The sequence below is a fragment of the Lissotriton vulgaris genome, chromosome 12 (genome assembly GCF_964263255.1).
Source record: "Lissotriton vulgaris chromosome 12, aLisVul1.2, whole genome shotgun sequence".
Classification (NCBI taxonomy): Eukaryota; Metazoa; Chordata; class Amphibia; order Caudata; family Salamandridae; genus Lissotriton; species Lissotriton vulgaris.
In genome coordinates, this window is record NC_141700.1 from 758,981,239 (window position 1) to 758,998,537 (window position 17,299).

The 17,299-nt window shown below is 47.9% G+C and overlaps 1 protein-coding gene across 1 annotated transcript in view; it reads right to left on the minus strand.

Annotated features, from left to right (window-relative positions):
- DNAH2 (dynein axonemal heavy chain 2) overlaps nt 1-17,299 on the minus strand; it is a 2,538,822-nt gene that overhangs the window by 1,224,297 nt on the left and 1,297,226 nt on the right. The window contains exon 41 of the mRNA XM_086946066.1: nt 12,780-12,905. Coding sequence (XP_086802192.1) covers nt 12,780-12,905 — 126 coding nt within the window. The remainder of the gene's footprint in view (nt 1-12,779; nt 12,906-17,299) is intronic.

Consider the following 17,299-nt stretch of genomic DNA (forward strand, 5'->3'; position numbering starts at 1 on the left):
TATCTACCACATAATTAAAAAATGCAACTACTCAGATATAGGTGACAAAGACTAGACCATGACTTGCAATATTACAACAAAATATATATTTTTTTATTTCATGTTTATAAGTATATGCTCCATAAATTTGCTTCAAATAACATTATTTTATAAATTCATCAAATGTGATAAGGTTTACAAATTTTATAAAGACAAAATATTTTTATAAATACAAAGAAAAAGAACACAAGAGAATATCACAAAGTGTAAATGAATCAGACATTTATAACAAAGCAAATGACTGAAAACGAATACATATATGAAACAGCCCCTGGAAAAAAGACAAGAGGTACCAACATCCAAACACATTCATAACAATCTCCACATTCTCACTCAAACTTCACACATTCTCACAGCATATAAAACACGGAAGAAAAATCATGAGTACAGGTCTCCAAGGTCAATGTGAGACCCCGCACTTGACTAGACCAAGTGCGGGGTCTCACATTGACCTTGGCTACTGGCGGAGGAGCTGGGGAAGGGCAAGATTTCCCTTACCTATAAAACCCTACACAACAACATACCAGATACCGTAGACAAGTTGCGGGAGAGATGTGTGGCAGAGGTAGGAGGGATGGAGGACACTGACTGGGAGATGGGATTGATGCACCCGAGGGAGGTAGCAATCAAAGCAAGGCTACGTCTAGTACAATTCAAAATACTCCAGGGAGTATATTATAATAGGTGCAGATCCCATGCCATGGGGAGGATGCAGTCCCCACACTGCTTGATAAGTCAAGGGGAAGATGGTTCCTTCTTCCACACGATCTGGAACTGCCCCAACGTTCAGGACTGCTGGGAGGTGATCATTGGAGAATTTAGTGGAGTGCCTGAGGCATCAATTCCGCTGGACCCTAACTTCCTCATTCTGGGGGTCTCTAATGACATTGACTTACCATGAGCCTAGCTCCTGCTCGGAAACCTCTACCTTGTTGTATCCAAGAGAGACATCGCCCACCACTGGGGAGTCAGGTAATGCCCAACACAGCAGGAATGGAGACGGGGCATGGACATCTATATAGTACCTGAAAAAGTACGCCAGCAGGGGTTGTTCCCGAAAATGTCATATGGTGTGGGGTACATGGATGCAATACTACTCCCTGGAAACTCCAGTAGGAAATTTCAGTCGGAGGGTGACTTGATGTGCGTGGGTTAGACATGGCAGGTGGAATGATGTTATCCATGTGGTGAGGATTAGTGATAACAAATATGTATGGGGCGGTTGGTGTCCAGCCCGAACTGCCAGGCCATGTCTTCCCTGGACCGGAAACAAGCATCCTGGGACCGATTTCTGGCTATCAGCCGTCTTCAGCCATGCTAGCTTGAATCCAGTGGCAAAGTGAGCAAGGGACCCACGTCTGGGCATACCCTGCCATCATTCTTTAGCTCACTCTGTGAAATAGCTGCCGACAGCTCGGTTTCATTTCTGCAAATGACAAGTATACTCATCTTCATATGTGCTGTAAACAACAGCGCAGTCAGCTTAGATTGTTTAATTGATGGCCTGGATTTTTCCCTTGCTGCTGACAGGATTGTAGTCAACCGTAGAGACTTGTATGTTAATGAGGAACCTTTCATCACAGCAGAGGAAACAGGAATTTTAGTTTTTTTCAAAAGAATTCATGATAATGAAGGGAAATCAGGCCTCTTGTTTTAAAGTTATGCTTTCTCAGAGTAAATGGTTAAGAAATTAATGTGGTAAGAGGATTCCCCCCTGACCTCAGAACCAGTGCCTGACCTGCAGGCTGCCCCTTAGCGACTGGCTCAGTGGGTTTTCAACTCACCTCAGAAGTCAATGTAGGACTTATTAGAAAATTCTAAATCAAGCTTTTTCTTCTACCCTTCAAGCGCTGAAGTCGTAGGTGCTGATTTTTAAACCTTGAGCCAAAGCTAGTTGTCTACCATATCTCAGTCTCTCATTATTTTCTTGGAGTTTGAGAGGCAAATATGACGTTTTCTAGACTGGTAGTCCCAATATTGTACATAGCTTTGATGTAGATTTTTCTTTTTCCATATTTGAGAAACTTCTTTAGAAGTGATGGTTCTGAAAATTTCTCTGCCATCCTGAGGTGAATGTAAAGCCTTGGCATGACAATCTTCACTGGACATGCATGATAAAAAATATAGATTCCAGTGTAGAAAACTAAATTGAGTGCATAACATGATCAGGGCTCATGAGGATTCCTTACACTGACTGGTCAAACCTTGGGACACAGAAGAAGTTGAATAGGCGATGTATGGTTTATGGATGTTTCAATGGTATTGCAGTGCTTTATTAGGCTCAACAGCCTGCATGCAAGCTTGCAGTGCCACATTATGGTTATGAGAAAGAGGACTGCTTGTTGCTAAGGCAAGATGAACACGTTACTTACCTTGGGTAACAATATATTGGTAAGAAACATAGGTTAGTTATAAATTCCTTAACTTAGAATTACCCCAGGCTTCAGACTGGATTTGGAAAGTTTTTCATCAGCAGTACCCCTGCGCGTCGGAAGGTGGCATTGGTCAACTCCGTGTCTGTCGTCGTGGTCACCAGGATAATGTCGCAGTAGCTACATAGATGCCGCCCTCGCGCTCTAACATCAGTTTTGTACACGATTTTCCATGCCAGAAGCGCTGAGACATGCACGACACCGACCACTGGTGCACATAACTAGGGCCCTGAAAGGATGTCCTTAACCCTAGAAGTCAGTTCGCAGAACGGGGATGATGGGTGGGGCGGTAAGGACTCTATAACTAACCTATGTTTCTTACAGATATATCATTACCGGAGGTAAGTAACTTGTGCATCTGAAAGAAACACGTAGTGATAGATTTCTTACCGCATAGATACCCCAGCAATACCAACCCCGGTGGTGGGTCTGCGAACTAAGTTCATACCAGAAAGTCCTGGAGAACAGAACGGCCAAAGAAGCCGTCTTTCCAGACTTGGCTGTCCAGGCAGTAGTGTTTCGTAAACGTGTGCAGCGATGCCCAGCCCACGTAGCTGCCTGACAGATGCCATTTAAGGAGACTCCTCGTCCCAAAGCAGTAGTAGCTGCCGTCGATCTGGTGGAAAAAGAATAGCAGGCTTTGATGCACAGAACAACCCACCTGGAGATGGTGCGTTTGTGCATGGCCCAACATTTCTTAGCGCCCACGTAACCAACTAAGAGCTGGCCGTCCACCCGGGATTGTTTTGTGCGATCTAAGTTAAAAAAAAGCGTACGCTTTTGATCCAGATGGTGGAGCCTCTCTTACTCTTTCAAAGGATGCGGAGGTGGAAATAAGGTGGGTAAAGTGATGGTTTGGCCAATGTGGAAAGAAGTAACCACCTTGGGAAGAAAGGACGGTCTAGTTCTAAGGACGACCTTGTCCGGATGAACAGCCAAAAAGGAAGGCTTGGAAGACAGATCTTGTAGCTCACTCACCCTGTGCGCAGAGGCGATGGCCACCAGAAAAGCAGTTTTCAAAGTGAGAAGATGTAGATGACAGTTATGTAGTGGCTAAAAGGGAGCGCACCTAAGATATGTGAGAACCAAGTTCAAGTTCCACTAGGGCATTAACAGGGGACTTGAAAGTAGAAGGCTGATCAGGGAGCCTGAGAAATGCTGAAATTGCAGAGAGGTAGCCCTTAAAGAGTGTCCAGAGCAGAGCCCTGCTGGGCCAAAGAAAGGAGGAACAATAAAACCTCAGAAAGAGGGGTAAAAAGGGGATCCAAAGCCTTTGCTGTGCACCATGCCACAAACTTACTCCATCCTCAGGCATATACCGTCTTAGCGGAGGGGTGCCTGGCTGTCAAGATTTCAACACAGACTTCAGGAGGCAGGTCAAACAACATCAACTGCTGTTGCTCAAACTCCACGCAAGGAGGTGGAGGCTGGACAGGTTTGGGTGGAGGACCGTCCCCTGCTGCTGCAATAGAAGATCCTCCCAAAGAGGCAGTATGATCGAAGGATCAATGGCCATGTTGAGCAGCTCAGGCTACCAGACTCTTTGGGCCCAATACGGAGCAACGAGAATGACTTGGGCCCGGTCGCACTTGATCTTCTTCAGCACTCTGGGCAGAAGTGATAAAGGTGGAAAGGCGTTTAGAAGGCTGCAACTCCACTTGCGATGAAAAGCTGCGCCTAGCGAGTGCCGCCTTGGAAATTCCAACACGCAGAATTGCTGACATTGCGTGTTCTCTTCAGTGGCAAATAGATCTACCCAAGGTTCATCCTACTGCTGAAAGAGACCTTGCACCATCTCTGAGTGAAGACGCCATTTGTGATCCATCTTGCACCTGTGGCTGAGTTTGTCCGCCCTGGCTTTCAGTGAACCTGCCAGGTGTTGAGCCACCAGGGATATGCTCTGATGCTCCAGCCATGCACAGAGGCAGAGGGCATCCTGACCTAGAGTCCACGACCCCACCCCTCCTCGTTTGTTGCAGTACCACATGGCGGTGGTGTTGTTCGTGAACACCTGCACTACTCTTCCCTGGACAGAGGGAATGAAGGTTTTGAGTGCAAGACATATTGCCAAAAACTCTAGAAGGTTGACGAGGACTCATGACTCCGCCGGAGACCAGAGGCCTCTGATCTCTGCCTCTCCCATGTGGCCGCCCCATCCCAGAAGGGATGCGTCTGTCACCACCCCCTTTTGTACCGCTTTTGGCCACCATACGTGTGGCAGGGTATGCTCAGACGTGAGTCCCTTGCTCACTTTGCCACTGGATTCAAGCAAGCCGGGCTGAAGACGGCTGGAATGCCAGAAACCGGTCCTCGGAAGCTTGTTTCCGGTCCAGGGAAGACATGGCTTGGCAGTTCGGGCTGGACTGTTCCCATGAGGCACAGGGTCAGCCTGATTTGCATATAGCCATGTCTGAACTGGGGTGGCAGAGTGGGCTAAAGAACAGTGATGGATTAAACCCAGATCCTTTGACTGGGCGTGAGTGTTTGATTGGTTCAGATGCTCCGTCCATCACCACCCCCTTTTGTACCGCTTTTGGCCGCCATAAGTGTGGCAGGGTATGCTCAGACGTGAGTCCCTTGCTCACTTTGCCACTGGATTCAAGCAAGCCGGGCTGAAGACGGCTGGAATACCAGAAACCGGTCCTCGGAAGCTTGTTTCCGGTCCAGGGAAGACATGGCTTGGCAGTTCGGGCTGGACTGTTCCCATGAGGCACAGGGTCAGACTGATTTGCTTATAGCCATGTCTGAACTGGGGTGGCAGAGTGGGCTAAAGAACGGTGATGGATTAAACCCAGATCTTTTGACTGGGTGTGAGTGTTTGATTGATTCAGATGCTCCGTCCATCACCACCCCCTTTTGTACCACTTCTGAGAAGGGGTCAGGTGTGACTTTGGCACGTTGATGGAGAACTCCAGCGAACGCAGGAGGTCAGCCGTAGTCTGGAGGTGGGAGACGAGAGCCTGGGGAGAGCCGCCTTCAACATCCAGTCTTTGAGATATAGGAAGACTCGAACCCCTGATCTTCACAGATGAGCTGTGACCACCACTATCACTTTCATGAACACCCTAGGGGCGCTGGTAAGGCCAAAGGGGAGCACGGTAAACTGAAAGTGCTCATGGCCTACCGTGAAACGCAGGCAACGCTGGTGAGCCAGCAGGACGGGGATGTGAAAATAAGCGTCCTGCAAGTCCAACGCTACCATCCAGTCTCCAGAGTCTAGGGCAGACAAGACCCGAGCGAGCGTCAACATCTTGAACTTCTCCTTCCGGAGGAAGCGGTTGATGTTTTTGAGATCCAAGATAGTACGCAGGCCCTTGTCCTTCTTGGGAACCAGAAAGTAGTGGGAATAGCAACCACAACCTACTTCTGGGGCAGGAACCCGCTTGATGGCACACTTGGCCAGGTGAACCTCCGACATGCGATGGTACTGAGGTGTCATGGAGAGAGTAGTAGTCTGAAAGGGGAAGGAGTAGCCTCTTTGCAAAGCCCACCTGTCCGACGTGATGTTGCACCAGTGGGGGAGGTTATGGCTTTTGGTGGCCCTGAAAGGTTGGACTAGGAGGCTTGACGTCCACGGGCACAACCCCTTTGTCTACCTCTGTAAGACTTATACAAAGGGTTCTGTTGTTGCTGCTGTTGTTGGATTTGTTTAAAGGGACGAAAAGTGGACTTCCCAAAGCCCCTGTACTTCCTGTTTGAAGAGCCTCTAGTTTGCAGGCCCAAAGACCTAGCCGTCGCCCGGCTATCTTTGAACCTCTCCAATGCTGCATCCGCTTTCTTTCCAAAGAGGCCAGTGCCATCAAAAGGCAAATCCATAAGAGCAGCCTGAACGTCTGCTGAAAACTCAGAAAATTTTAGCCAAGCAGCTATTCTGGTGGCCACTGAAGAACCCATTATCCTAGCCACAGAGTCCGCCGTGTCCATGCCACTCTGAATAACCTGGCGGGCTGCCGCCTGAGTGTCAGAGACAACCTCATTGAAGTTCTTTCTATCTTTCTCCGGAAGCTTAGATGACAATTGCTTAACCGAATCCATTGAGGCATGCACGTATCTGCCCAGCAGGCAAGTAGCATTCGTAGACTTCAGAGCCATGCTACCTGAGGAGAAAACCTTTTTAGCAGTTTGATCCAATTTCTTTGAGTCTTTATCTCCAGGTACCTGGGGAAAAGAGCCTGCTGACCTGTTCGAACAAGCGGCTTGCACCACCAGACTCTCCGGCAAAGGATGGGAAGTCAAGAACTCAGGGTCACCAGGTGCCACCCTATATCGTCTCGCCACTGATCTGGACACTGAAGGAGCAGACAAAGGCCTTTTCCAGACTTCCAAAATTGGTTCAGTCAGAGCCTCAGCGAATGGCAGAGTCGGCTCAACAACTGAAGAAGGCGAATGTCATACCTCCGTGAGGATATTAGATTTGAACTCCACTGTAGGCAAAGTCATATTTAGCAGCTCAGCAGCCTTTTTAATAACCACATGGTATGGCGCCACATCCTTAGAGGGTGCATCAGAAACTGCAGGCAACCCCCATTCTGGAGAAAGTTTTAGGCCACTAGCACTATGGAGATCCACAAAAAAATCCTCCTGCTCCTGAAGTTCTCCTTCCTCCATTTCAGGGTCCTCATATTCCTTCTCCTCCAGGAGTCGCTGGGCTCTACGCCTCGACCACTCCAGACGAATCGAAGTTGTATGATCCGGTAATGACTCCAACGGAGTCGGAGCCGGCGTCGAACGAGGAATCAGAACAGCTGGAGGATGGGAAGCCGGAACCGGCGTCGAGCCTCGATCCAAATCCCGAGGTCGCTCCGGAGCCGGCGGAGCCGTGTGCGGAGTCGATGACCTCGGCGGCGCCGAACCGAGCCAAGGTGGATATGGCATCGGCATAAACGGTAGAAAAGGCGCCGGAGCATATGCTTGAGGGACACCCAAGTTAAACGACAATGGACCCATGGGACCCGCAGGTGCTCCAGAGGGGTACATTGCCCTCGCATAGACGCCAAACATGGCATTAAGGAAATGCGAAGGATCCTGACCAGGACCAGGACCAGGAAAGGGAGGGTACGAACCCAATGGCTGCTCCGAAGGAGGCTGCTCCGGATTCGGCTCCTCTTGACCCTCTGGGTTATCCACTGGAGTCGGTGCCTGAGGAATCTCCACGTCTTCTTCATGCTCCGAAGACTGACATGAATCCGGATTCAGTTCCAGCTCCGGATCCGGAGAATTCCGAGATCGTACAGGCGAGGCGCCACCTTCAGGCTCACAAACAGGAGAAGGAGACACAAAATCCTTATGATGTCTTCGAGAAGAAGACTTCCTCTTCGAGTCCGATGACCCAGATTGATGTCTTGAACTATGCTTCTTCCTCTTGTGTTTTTTCTTCGAGGAACCTGAAGCATGTCCTGAAGCCGACCTCGACGCCAACTCCGACCTGGCCCTCGACCTCGATCTTGACTTCGGCTTCGATCTCGAGCGTCTAGACCTTGACCTCAAAGATCTCTTGGCTTCTTTACCTTTCACCTGCCAGCAAAAGTTTTGCCTCCCGTTCTCGCAAAGCCTTAGGGTTCATCTTAAAGCAGGATCGACAGCCTTTGACATCATGGTCTGAACCCAGACACCATAAACAATCGTCGTGTGGATCTGTCATAGACATCATACGGGCACACGAGCCGCACTGCTTAAACCCAGTCTTCTTCGACGACATCTTCGACGAAGAACAGAAACACAGTAACACACAAATAGTAACAAAGTCACTATCTGAATCACAGAAGATCCCAGAAACCGTTAGCGTCGATGACGCGGAAAAAAGGGAACTGATGTCATCACGTCGACGTAGGCCTAATATGGAGTCGGTGACGTCAGACGGAGTCGCGCGTGATGCCTTGCTCCTATGACATCGTCCACGCCGGCGTGCTGCAAAGAATTTTCCGAACGTTACTGACGCAAGGGGGATATTTACAAGGTGAGGAATCCACTGGCAGATGTATCTATCAGAAACTTCCCCCCACTGTAGTGGTGAACGGCGATGGGGAAAGTGGGCACTCATTGTTTGGTCTGCGTCTTGGCGGAGATGTTAGCCTGAAGCTGGTTTCCTCTTCCTCTGATATTGAGACCTTTGTTGACCTTGCTGATCCTGGTTTTTCTGCCAATGAGGGGTTTGAAGCATCGTCGATTGTAAGGCCTGAATCGTTTGTGGAACTCTTTTTTCTTCTCTAGACCCACGGCCTTTAGTGTGTCTAGCTCCGTCTTCATCCGGGCCATTTCTTCATCCGTGTGTGCCCCGAACAGAGATGAGCCGGAGAAGGGAAGATTTAGGATTTGCGACTGTGCCTCTGGTTTGAGAGCTGTGAGTCGGAGCCAGGAGGTTCTTCTAGAGCATATCCCATGTGCATAGACATGTGCCGAAAGAGTAGCACCATTGGATGCAGCGCTGATAACTTGGTTAGGCACCAAACTACCTTAAAGCAAGATCTCTTCAAAGTCCTTGCGATCTTCTTGTGGTAACTTTCCTGTAAATCTTTGCATGGAATCCCACAGAGAGCAGTCATACCGGCTCAATAGGGCCGATGCACTCAATACCTTCATCATAGAGGCTGATGTGCCACATACCTTTCATCCTCCCCTTATCTGGTGGAACAGTAGAGGAGGAAGCAACAGCATGAGTCTTTTTTGCTGCAGCCATTATCACAGAATCCGGTGGGAGGGGGGGGTGGGGGGGGGGGGGGGGGTCAGATTTAAGGAAAAGCGGGTCCTCTTTCGGTGAACGATATTTCTTCAAAATCCTAGCTGGAGCGGTCATAAGTGTCATCAGCGTGAGGAAAATGTCCATAACTGGTTCTATGAGGCCCGGTACCAATGGTAGCAGAGGTCTAGATGCTGCCCTTTGCTGTAAAGTCTCAAAGATAACAGAGGACGAACTCTGTTGAGTCGGCATAGGGATGTTGAGTTTCGGCTCCCCTTTGCCAAGCACGTCCTGAAAAGTGCCAACGTCATCCACCAGAGAGACCTTCGATGGCGGGCTATCAGTAAGAGTAGGTGAATAGTCTCTGTGTGACCTGTGTGTGGAAGAGGAGGAAGGTGTATGGTCGACTGCAAGATTGAGTCCTCCGTCCAAGAGGAGAAAGTCGACGTCAAGGCAGGCGTCTCCATCGCCGAGACGATCGTCGATATCGAGAAGGCCGTCTGCTCAGAGGTATCCCAGATCAACGTCAATTGCACGATGCACACCCTGCACATCCACATGGTGATTATTTTACCCCTGCGCAACACTTACTGGCTTCCATCTACAATGGTTTATGGGATTCTGAGTTCACATAGACACAGTGAGCTCTCACAGGTGTGCGGACAATCGAGGGGCGGAACGCGTTTGAAACTATTCTAAAGGAGGCAGGACGCTACAATATCTGATGGCAAATCCTCCTGGACATTTTGGGCGCTGAGGAAGGCTGAATGAACAGCCGAAATGCATTCACCACAACATTCTGTTTAATAAAGTGTCTCCAGATGGAATTTCCCCTGCGTGGCCTCTGCACTTTTCTTTGGAAGGTGATTGCTGCATAAATATCGGGTCAGCCAGACACGCGAATTTGAGGTCCCCGCTTTACAAGATGGCTTGGACATTGCTGGCTCTGCGGTGGCAGTTTCTCTCGTCTCCAAGTTGTTGGTTAGTCCAAGCCCGCCTCGGCCATTGGGAAGAGAATGGGCGGTTGTGATGCCATTGGCCTCATACTGGGCGGCATGTATTGCCATTGCTGCCCTGCCGTAAGGACTCCTGATTCCCGGGGCTGAAGTGGTTAGGGGAGCGGAGGAGGCATCTTTATTGAACTTTTTCCAGCAGGAAGATGGATTTTATAATTGCACGATGCACACCCTGCACTCCCCGCACTTCCACATGGTGATTATTTTACCCCTGCACAACAGTTACCGGCTTCCATCTACAACATCTGATTGCAAATCCTCCTGGACATTTTGGGGGCTGAGGAAGGCTGAATAAACAGCCGAAATGCATTCGCCACAACATTCTGTTTAATAAAGTGTCTCCAGATGGAATTTCCCCTGCGTGGCCTCTGCACTTTTCTTTGAAAGGTGATTGATATATATATATATATCAAACAGAGAGAGTTGTCTCCTCGAAAACGCCACAACACAGGTAGGTAAATCTTCGGGTTTAATAGGCAGAAGCTACAGCAGAATGATCAGAACACCACTCAGTCTTTCTCTAGCCGACGCGTTTCGTGCAGCTTAGCACTTCATCAAAGGGCTGAATGACTTGCAAACACCACGCTGGAAGTGAGCACCTGATATCGTTGGAAACCCGCCCTGATGGGCGTGGACAGCACTGCTGCCTGACGGTCTCTGTAGTGCTCGCACAATTCTATCAAGTGAGTCCGCTTTGGTGCAATAAAATAAATGTCAATTTGTAACCCCAGTGGGTGAGTAAATGTTCTGTACTCACACTGCGGCACCATACGACTTTTGCCTCCACACTTCATGTCCAATTGATGCTCCACATCGGTTTGTGTAGAACCTTGGTCCGCTTCCATGCGGCGGGCGCTTTCATGGCAGGACTGACTGTTAAATACCAAACAGAGTGAGTTGAGAGGCACCCTGCCGGGTGCCTCTCCCTATCTGGAGGGGCGGCAAAATGTATTTACCCAGTCGTACCCTGGACGTGAGATTTGTGTATAATTGTTTCACTTGCGCTCTGAAGGTAGGATACAGCCCCATCCATTGTAGCGTCCCGAAACGGTATGGCCAGGCCAGGATGTCAAAAGCCTTTTCCAGGTCAAAGACCAGGCAAACCGCCCTGGGGTAGCGACCCAAAGCTCGATCCTGGACATGAAAGAGCCTGTGGATGTTTTGAGAGGTATTCCTACCCTACCCATTCTGGTCCGGGTGTATTAACGGCAAAAGCATAGGGCCCAGTCGGACAGCCAGAATCTTGCATAGGATCTTACAGTCAGCAAATAGTAATGTTATTGGCCTGCATGAGGTCAGCTGCGTCGCGCCTCGCTCAGGATCAAGACTATGGATTCCCGCAGTGAGCCACGTAGGACCTCCTACTCTAGCGCTGCCCCGAACATGTCTGCCAATTTTGGTGCCATCAACGTGGCAAATTTATAAGGTGTGTGATATTGCAAAGTCTATACTCTGGGGAGGAAATCAAGGATGACTTAGAATGATGGGGTTGTAATGCAAGGTGAAGATGAGAATGAAGGACAGAGTCAGTATGTTGATGGGTATATAAGAGAGTTTTCTGCTACAAAACCAATTAAATATACTGGCAGATGCATCAAAGTTCTGTTTTGCGAGTCCTTAATAGCGAATTTTAAGGAATCGCTATTAAAGACTCGCAAAACGGGATGCATGTAGGAATCGCAATTTTATTAGCGATTCCTACAGATTCCTTATTAGCGATTCGGTAATAGCTAATCGCTAATAAGGAATAGCTTTCCCATTCATTCCTATGGGCTTAAGGCCCATAGGAATGAATGGGAAAGCCATTCCTTATTAGCGATAAGCTATTACAGAATCGCTAATGTTCCGCTATTTCAAGGGTGCCAGGGTGTCCAAAGGACACCCTGTTGCACCCCTGAAAGGGACCTGTGCACAAATGTTACACACACACATGCCCTAAGGGCATGTGTGTGCGCAACATGTAACTTTGAAAAATGCACAAAAGTGCATTTTTAAAAGTTTTAGCAAATTACCATGAAGTTCAACTTCATGGTAATTTGCTCCCCCTATTAGCGAAATGCTATTTTTTTGGGTTTCATGCATTGCATTTAAGGAATCTCATTTTGGGATTCCTTAAATGCAAGAGCAATTTAAGGAATCGCTATTTAGAGATTCCTTAAATTGCGATTTCTGCATTTGGGATGATGCATCCCAAATGCAAAAATACCGGGAGCAAACGGCCAGATTCTGAGAATCTGCCCGTTTGCTCCCGGTATTTTCTTTGATGCATCTGCCTAATAGTTGCTAGATCTACTGTTAAGAGGTAAGCTTGGAAATGCACTGACTCCAAACATTAAATTGAGGTTTTATGTAAAACACATGCATGCTCTTGGGTCACTTTATCTCTGGTCTCTGCTTCAAAACCATTAAATTGGCAGTGTAGTGATCTCCAGGAATACCGCAGTTATGTGAATCATCTATTAAATGTCACATTTACCGTAGGCTAATGTCCATGCTGGGCCTGCACATTTATTTAGATTGCTGTAGACAAAGGTTTTGGAGTTTGTACATGCTTGAGAATTCAAATACATGTTAAATAAAATGACAAATCAAAACAAGGCATCAAAGTTTGCTGACCTTTCCGTAGTCTATTGATGGGGTATCAATTCCAGGAAAGAGGTCTTGAATGATGGCAGCGAATAGCGGCAGGTCGATGGAGGTCAGCTTGGCGATGTTCATATCTTTCATGGACATAAGAAGAATCTACAAAATATAAGTATAGGTCATGCCTGGTCTCTCCCAAAAGAGGGTGGTATAATTTTGCAGAAAGCATACACACTATAGACAGTCTGTGGCACAAGTGTCTTGACGTACGAGTTACTTACCTTCGGTAACGATGTATCTGGTAGAGACGATTCTAGCCGCAGATTCCTTCACGTAGAATTACTCACAGGCGTGAGACTGGAATCCGGAAACATTTTTGCCACAGCATCCTTGCGCGCCGGGGGCGGGACGACATCACGCACCTCCGCCCAGGCGTCGTCCTCGCACGTGACGTCAGCGAGGTCACATTAGACCTGCCTCTGCGCGCCTACGTCAATTTTCTCCGGAGAACTTGTCCGCACCACAACATGGAAACACCAGATAAAAAACTGTGGAAGCATAGGCACAGTGTGCAAAAAGCAGAAAATATGTAAAGAAACGGTGACTAACACCACCACCCACAGTAGTGTCACACCGCAGAACCGAAGGCAGGGAAAGAAGAAGCGAGCAGAGCCCTGCGCAAACTCTCTGCCAGCACATAGACTAGCCGCAGATTCCTTCACGTAGAGGAGATAGCCTACCAATACCCCCTGGGAAGGAGGGTATGCGAAAGGACCCCACAAGCCAATACAGAACAGAGGACCCCACAGGGAACCAGATCTGTGGACCAGGTAGAACCTCGTCCGTGCCAGGCAAGGGGGACCCCCCAAGCAGACCCCACCGACCCCAAAAGGATAGGAGGGAGAAGAAGGCTGAAGAGGAACCAAGGGCAAGGTCGGAGAGGCCGAAGCACTCCACCGCCCCACAAGGCATCACAGCTTCCGCCCAATGCCAAGACGGAAAGGGAGGCAAACAACTGCTCCAGGCACTGAATAGTGCTTGGAGTAGAGACAGCCATTGAGTACATGAGGAAACTGACACAAGAAATTGCAGAGCTCAAAAACGAGATTTTAGGGGATTCAGCAGTCACGAATGCCAAGGAAGCATTGGAGCGTGCGGAAAAGACCCTAGTATAATTTAACACCATTATACTGGGCAGGAAGCTTGACAAACTTGGTAAGGACATAAAAAACTACAATAAAAAATTGACATACCCTTATCTTGCCGACGACTACTACCAGCAAGACAATCAGGGATTCTATACAAACAGAGGGAGACAGGGTCCACGAAGGTTTAATACCTTCTCGGACTCAACCGTAGGAAGCAGTTCAGATTCGGAGACTGACAGGCCATCTACAAGTAACTCAGATTATTAAGGTCCCCATCATTTTTTAGGGGTCAGCCACCCCAGGGGGAACAGAGGCAGGGGGAGGCAACAGAATTGGGATCGACGGGGGCGGGCAAGGTCTACACAGGGAACCTCCAGCGTCAGGTTCTACCAGCCAGACACGCATGGAGAGATCTCAACAAGGAGACAGACCTACAGATGGTAGTCCTCCCTGTAGCACTAATTTCTGACATGCCTACTACCACACCGCAGGTCATTCTCCCCATTTTGGATGGACAAACCAGTAAGATGCCGACCACTACACTACAGTTCATTCTTCCCTTAAGTACTGTTAGGCACACTACTGACATGCCTACCACGACATCTCAGACCAACACCGATGGGCAAATGACAACAACGGATGATGCCACCACATCCCGGATTACTCTCCCCTCCAATTTAGATGTTCTACTATCTTCCACTGAAGCGACAACAAGTCAGATACAGATTAACTGCATCAACACAGATATACCAACAACTGCCGTGAATGTCACTACCACTCTTGCCCTAGTCGAAGGGGGCTTGCCAGCCACGACACAAGCAAGGGCGTCTGTGTTACACTTGGATCCTGTGATTAACCTATCCAACTACACCTTGACCAATGCGGAGAAGGATATCTTAGCGAAAGGATTGTCGTATGTACCAACGGCTATACCTGATTCTTTTCAAGTTAGACTGGAGCTGCAAAGATTCTTTCGTAAGATTAGATTAAAATATTTTTTCACAAAAAACACTTTTACACCGACACAGGCTGCAACCACTTTTAGACCAGCATCTACCTTCACGCCAGCATCCTTTATGATGAGTGAAAGGATATTGGCTTTTGAAAAGATTGTCTTGGAAGACACCATGCGCCTGATGGAAGAAAGGAAGTACATCAGATACAACACAAGCAAAGAGGAAAAAGAGGCACTGCATGAACTTGCGGAAAATGAATCCATAGTAATAAAAGCTGCGGACAAGGGGGGCGCGATAGTAGTGCAAAATACACAGGACTACATCAACAAGATTGAACAGCAGCTACAAGTACACAACAGCTATCACAAGGTCACTAAAGATCCTACCATGGAGATTAAATCACTGATAGAAGTAACAACTAAGGCTGGAGTGGATGGAGGTTTCCTGAGTCAACACGAGCATGGCTTTCTCAACCAACAGGAACCAAGGATCCCCATGATATACACCCTGCCTAAAGTACATAAAAGACTGGAGAACCCGCCCGGCAGGCCCATAGTATCAGGCTGTGGCTCAATTCTGGAGCCCTTGAATAAATTCATCGACCATTTTTGCAACCTTGAGTGCCAACTACCAAATCCTATGTGCGAGAAGGCATGCACATCATCCAGTTACTTGAGGGCCAATCGTTTGATGGCAGCAAACAGATTTTGGTGACACTCGATGTGTCATCTTTATACACATCTATCCCTCAGGACACAGCAATAGAGGTCATCAGAACTATGCTTGACAGAAGAAGTAGACCACACTGGATTCCAACTGAATTCCTGATTAAGCTCTTGGAAATAGCAATGAAAAGGAATTATTTCATTTTCAAAAGGCAATTCTATTACCAGTGCAAAGGAGTCGCCATGGGTGCAACATATGCCCCGAGTTTGGCGAATATATTTATGGACAGATACGAGGAGAAATACTTGTATGACCTGGCTCACCCCTATCTTGATAAGATCGATATATGGAAAAGGTACATTGACGATGTGCTGATGATATGGTCAGGGGATGAAACTGAGCTGAATGAGTTCCAGACATGGCTAAACAATAAGAGTGTTGATATTCAGTTCACGATGGCCCAGAGTAGGGAATCCATTGACTTTCTGGACCTGATATTCAAAGCCGATAATGGATTATTGTACAGTGATCTGTATCGCAAACCCATGGAGAGGAACACATTATTGATGTACGGCTCTCACCATTCAAGAACCTTGAAGGACAACTTGCCCTATGGGCAGTACCTCAGATTAAGAAGGAACTGCTCCCAGAGAAGGGATTTTTTTCCGCGAGGCAGATGATCTCACCACAAGACTGAGGAAGCGTGGGTATCCTTCTGGGTTATTGAAACGTGCCAATAAACGTGCCTGGTACCAACCGCGTGATCAGCTATTGGAGATCAAAGAGAAACAGAATGAGACTAATGGCATTGTGTGTGTGACCACATACAATCCAAGGAGCAATAACATTAAGAAGATTATACGAAAGTACTGGAACCTGGTGGCAGGTGAATTACAGATGACACAACAGCCTTTGTTTGCCTTTAAAAGGGGAAGGAACATAAAGGATACAGTGGTCAAAGCTTTTCTGGAACCCCCCAGGCAGCCAGACTTGAGTAGCATGCTGAACCTTCCACCAGTGACAGGGCACCATAAATGTGGGACTTGCAAAGCCTGTGACTATTGCCAAGAGGGATCAAGCTTTACCCACAACACTAGAACATACACGCTGACCCACTTTACCAATTGCAACAGCTCTCATGTTATTTATGCCATAACTTGCCCATGTGCATTGGTTTACATTGGACAGCCAATGCAAAAACTAAGGATCCTACAACATATGAGCAGAATTAGGTGCAACACTGTGGGTGTACCGTTAGCGGAACACTTCAACACACACAGGCACAAACTTGAGGACATCAAGTGGAGGGTTGTGGAGAAAGTAATCCCCGGTGCTAGAGGTTGGTCCATCTACAAGTCACTAAATTACAAAGAGTGCAGGTGGATACATTCTCTTAACGCAGTACAGGAAGGTCTCAATGAAAGGGAAGAGACGGCTAGACAGATGGGGCAACTGTAACCTCTACGTCGCCATGGTACTACCACGCAGCATATCCTGGCCCTTCAGTTCCATTATCCTGTACCATCATAAGCTGGGTACAGCGTACCCTACAATACATCATAGGTTGCCCTATATGACCGAGTACACATTAAGAGCACATTGGAAATCCAACAAGCACAGATTCAGAATTTCATACGTGCAGAAATGCTGTATTCATTTTTAAGCGCTAAGGTTGCAAACCGTTAGAGAGAAATGTCAGATGCCACCTTGAAACCTCTAATCCTTTAGAAAGCGCTGCTTGAATCAACACACATGCATACACGGGTTACGTCAATCTAAATCG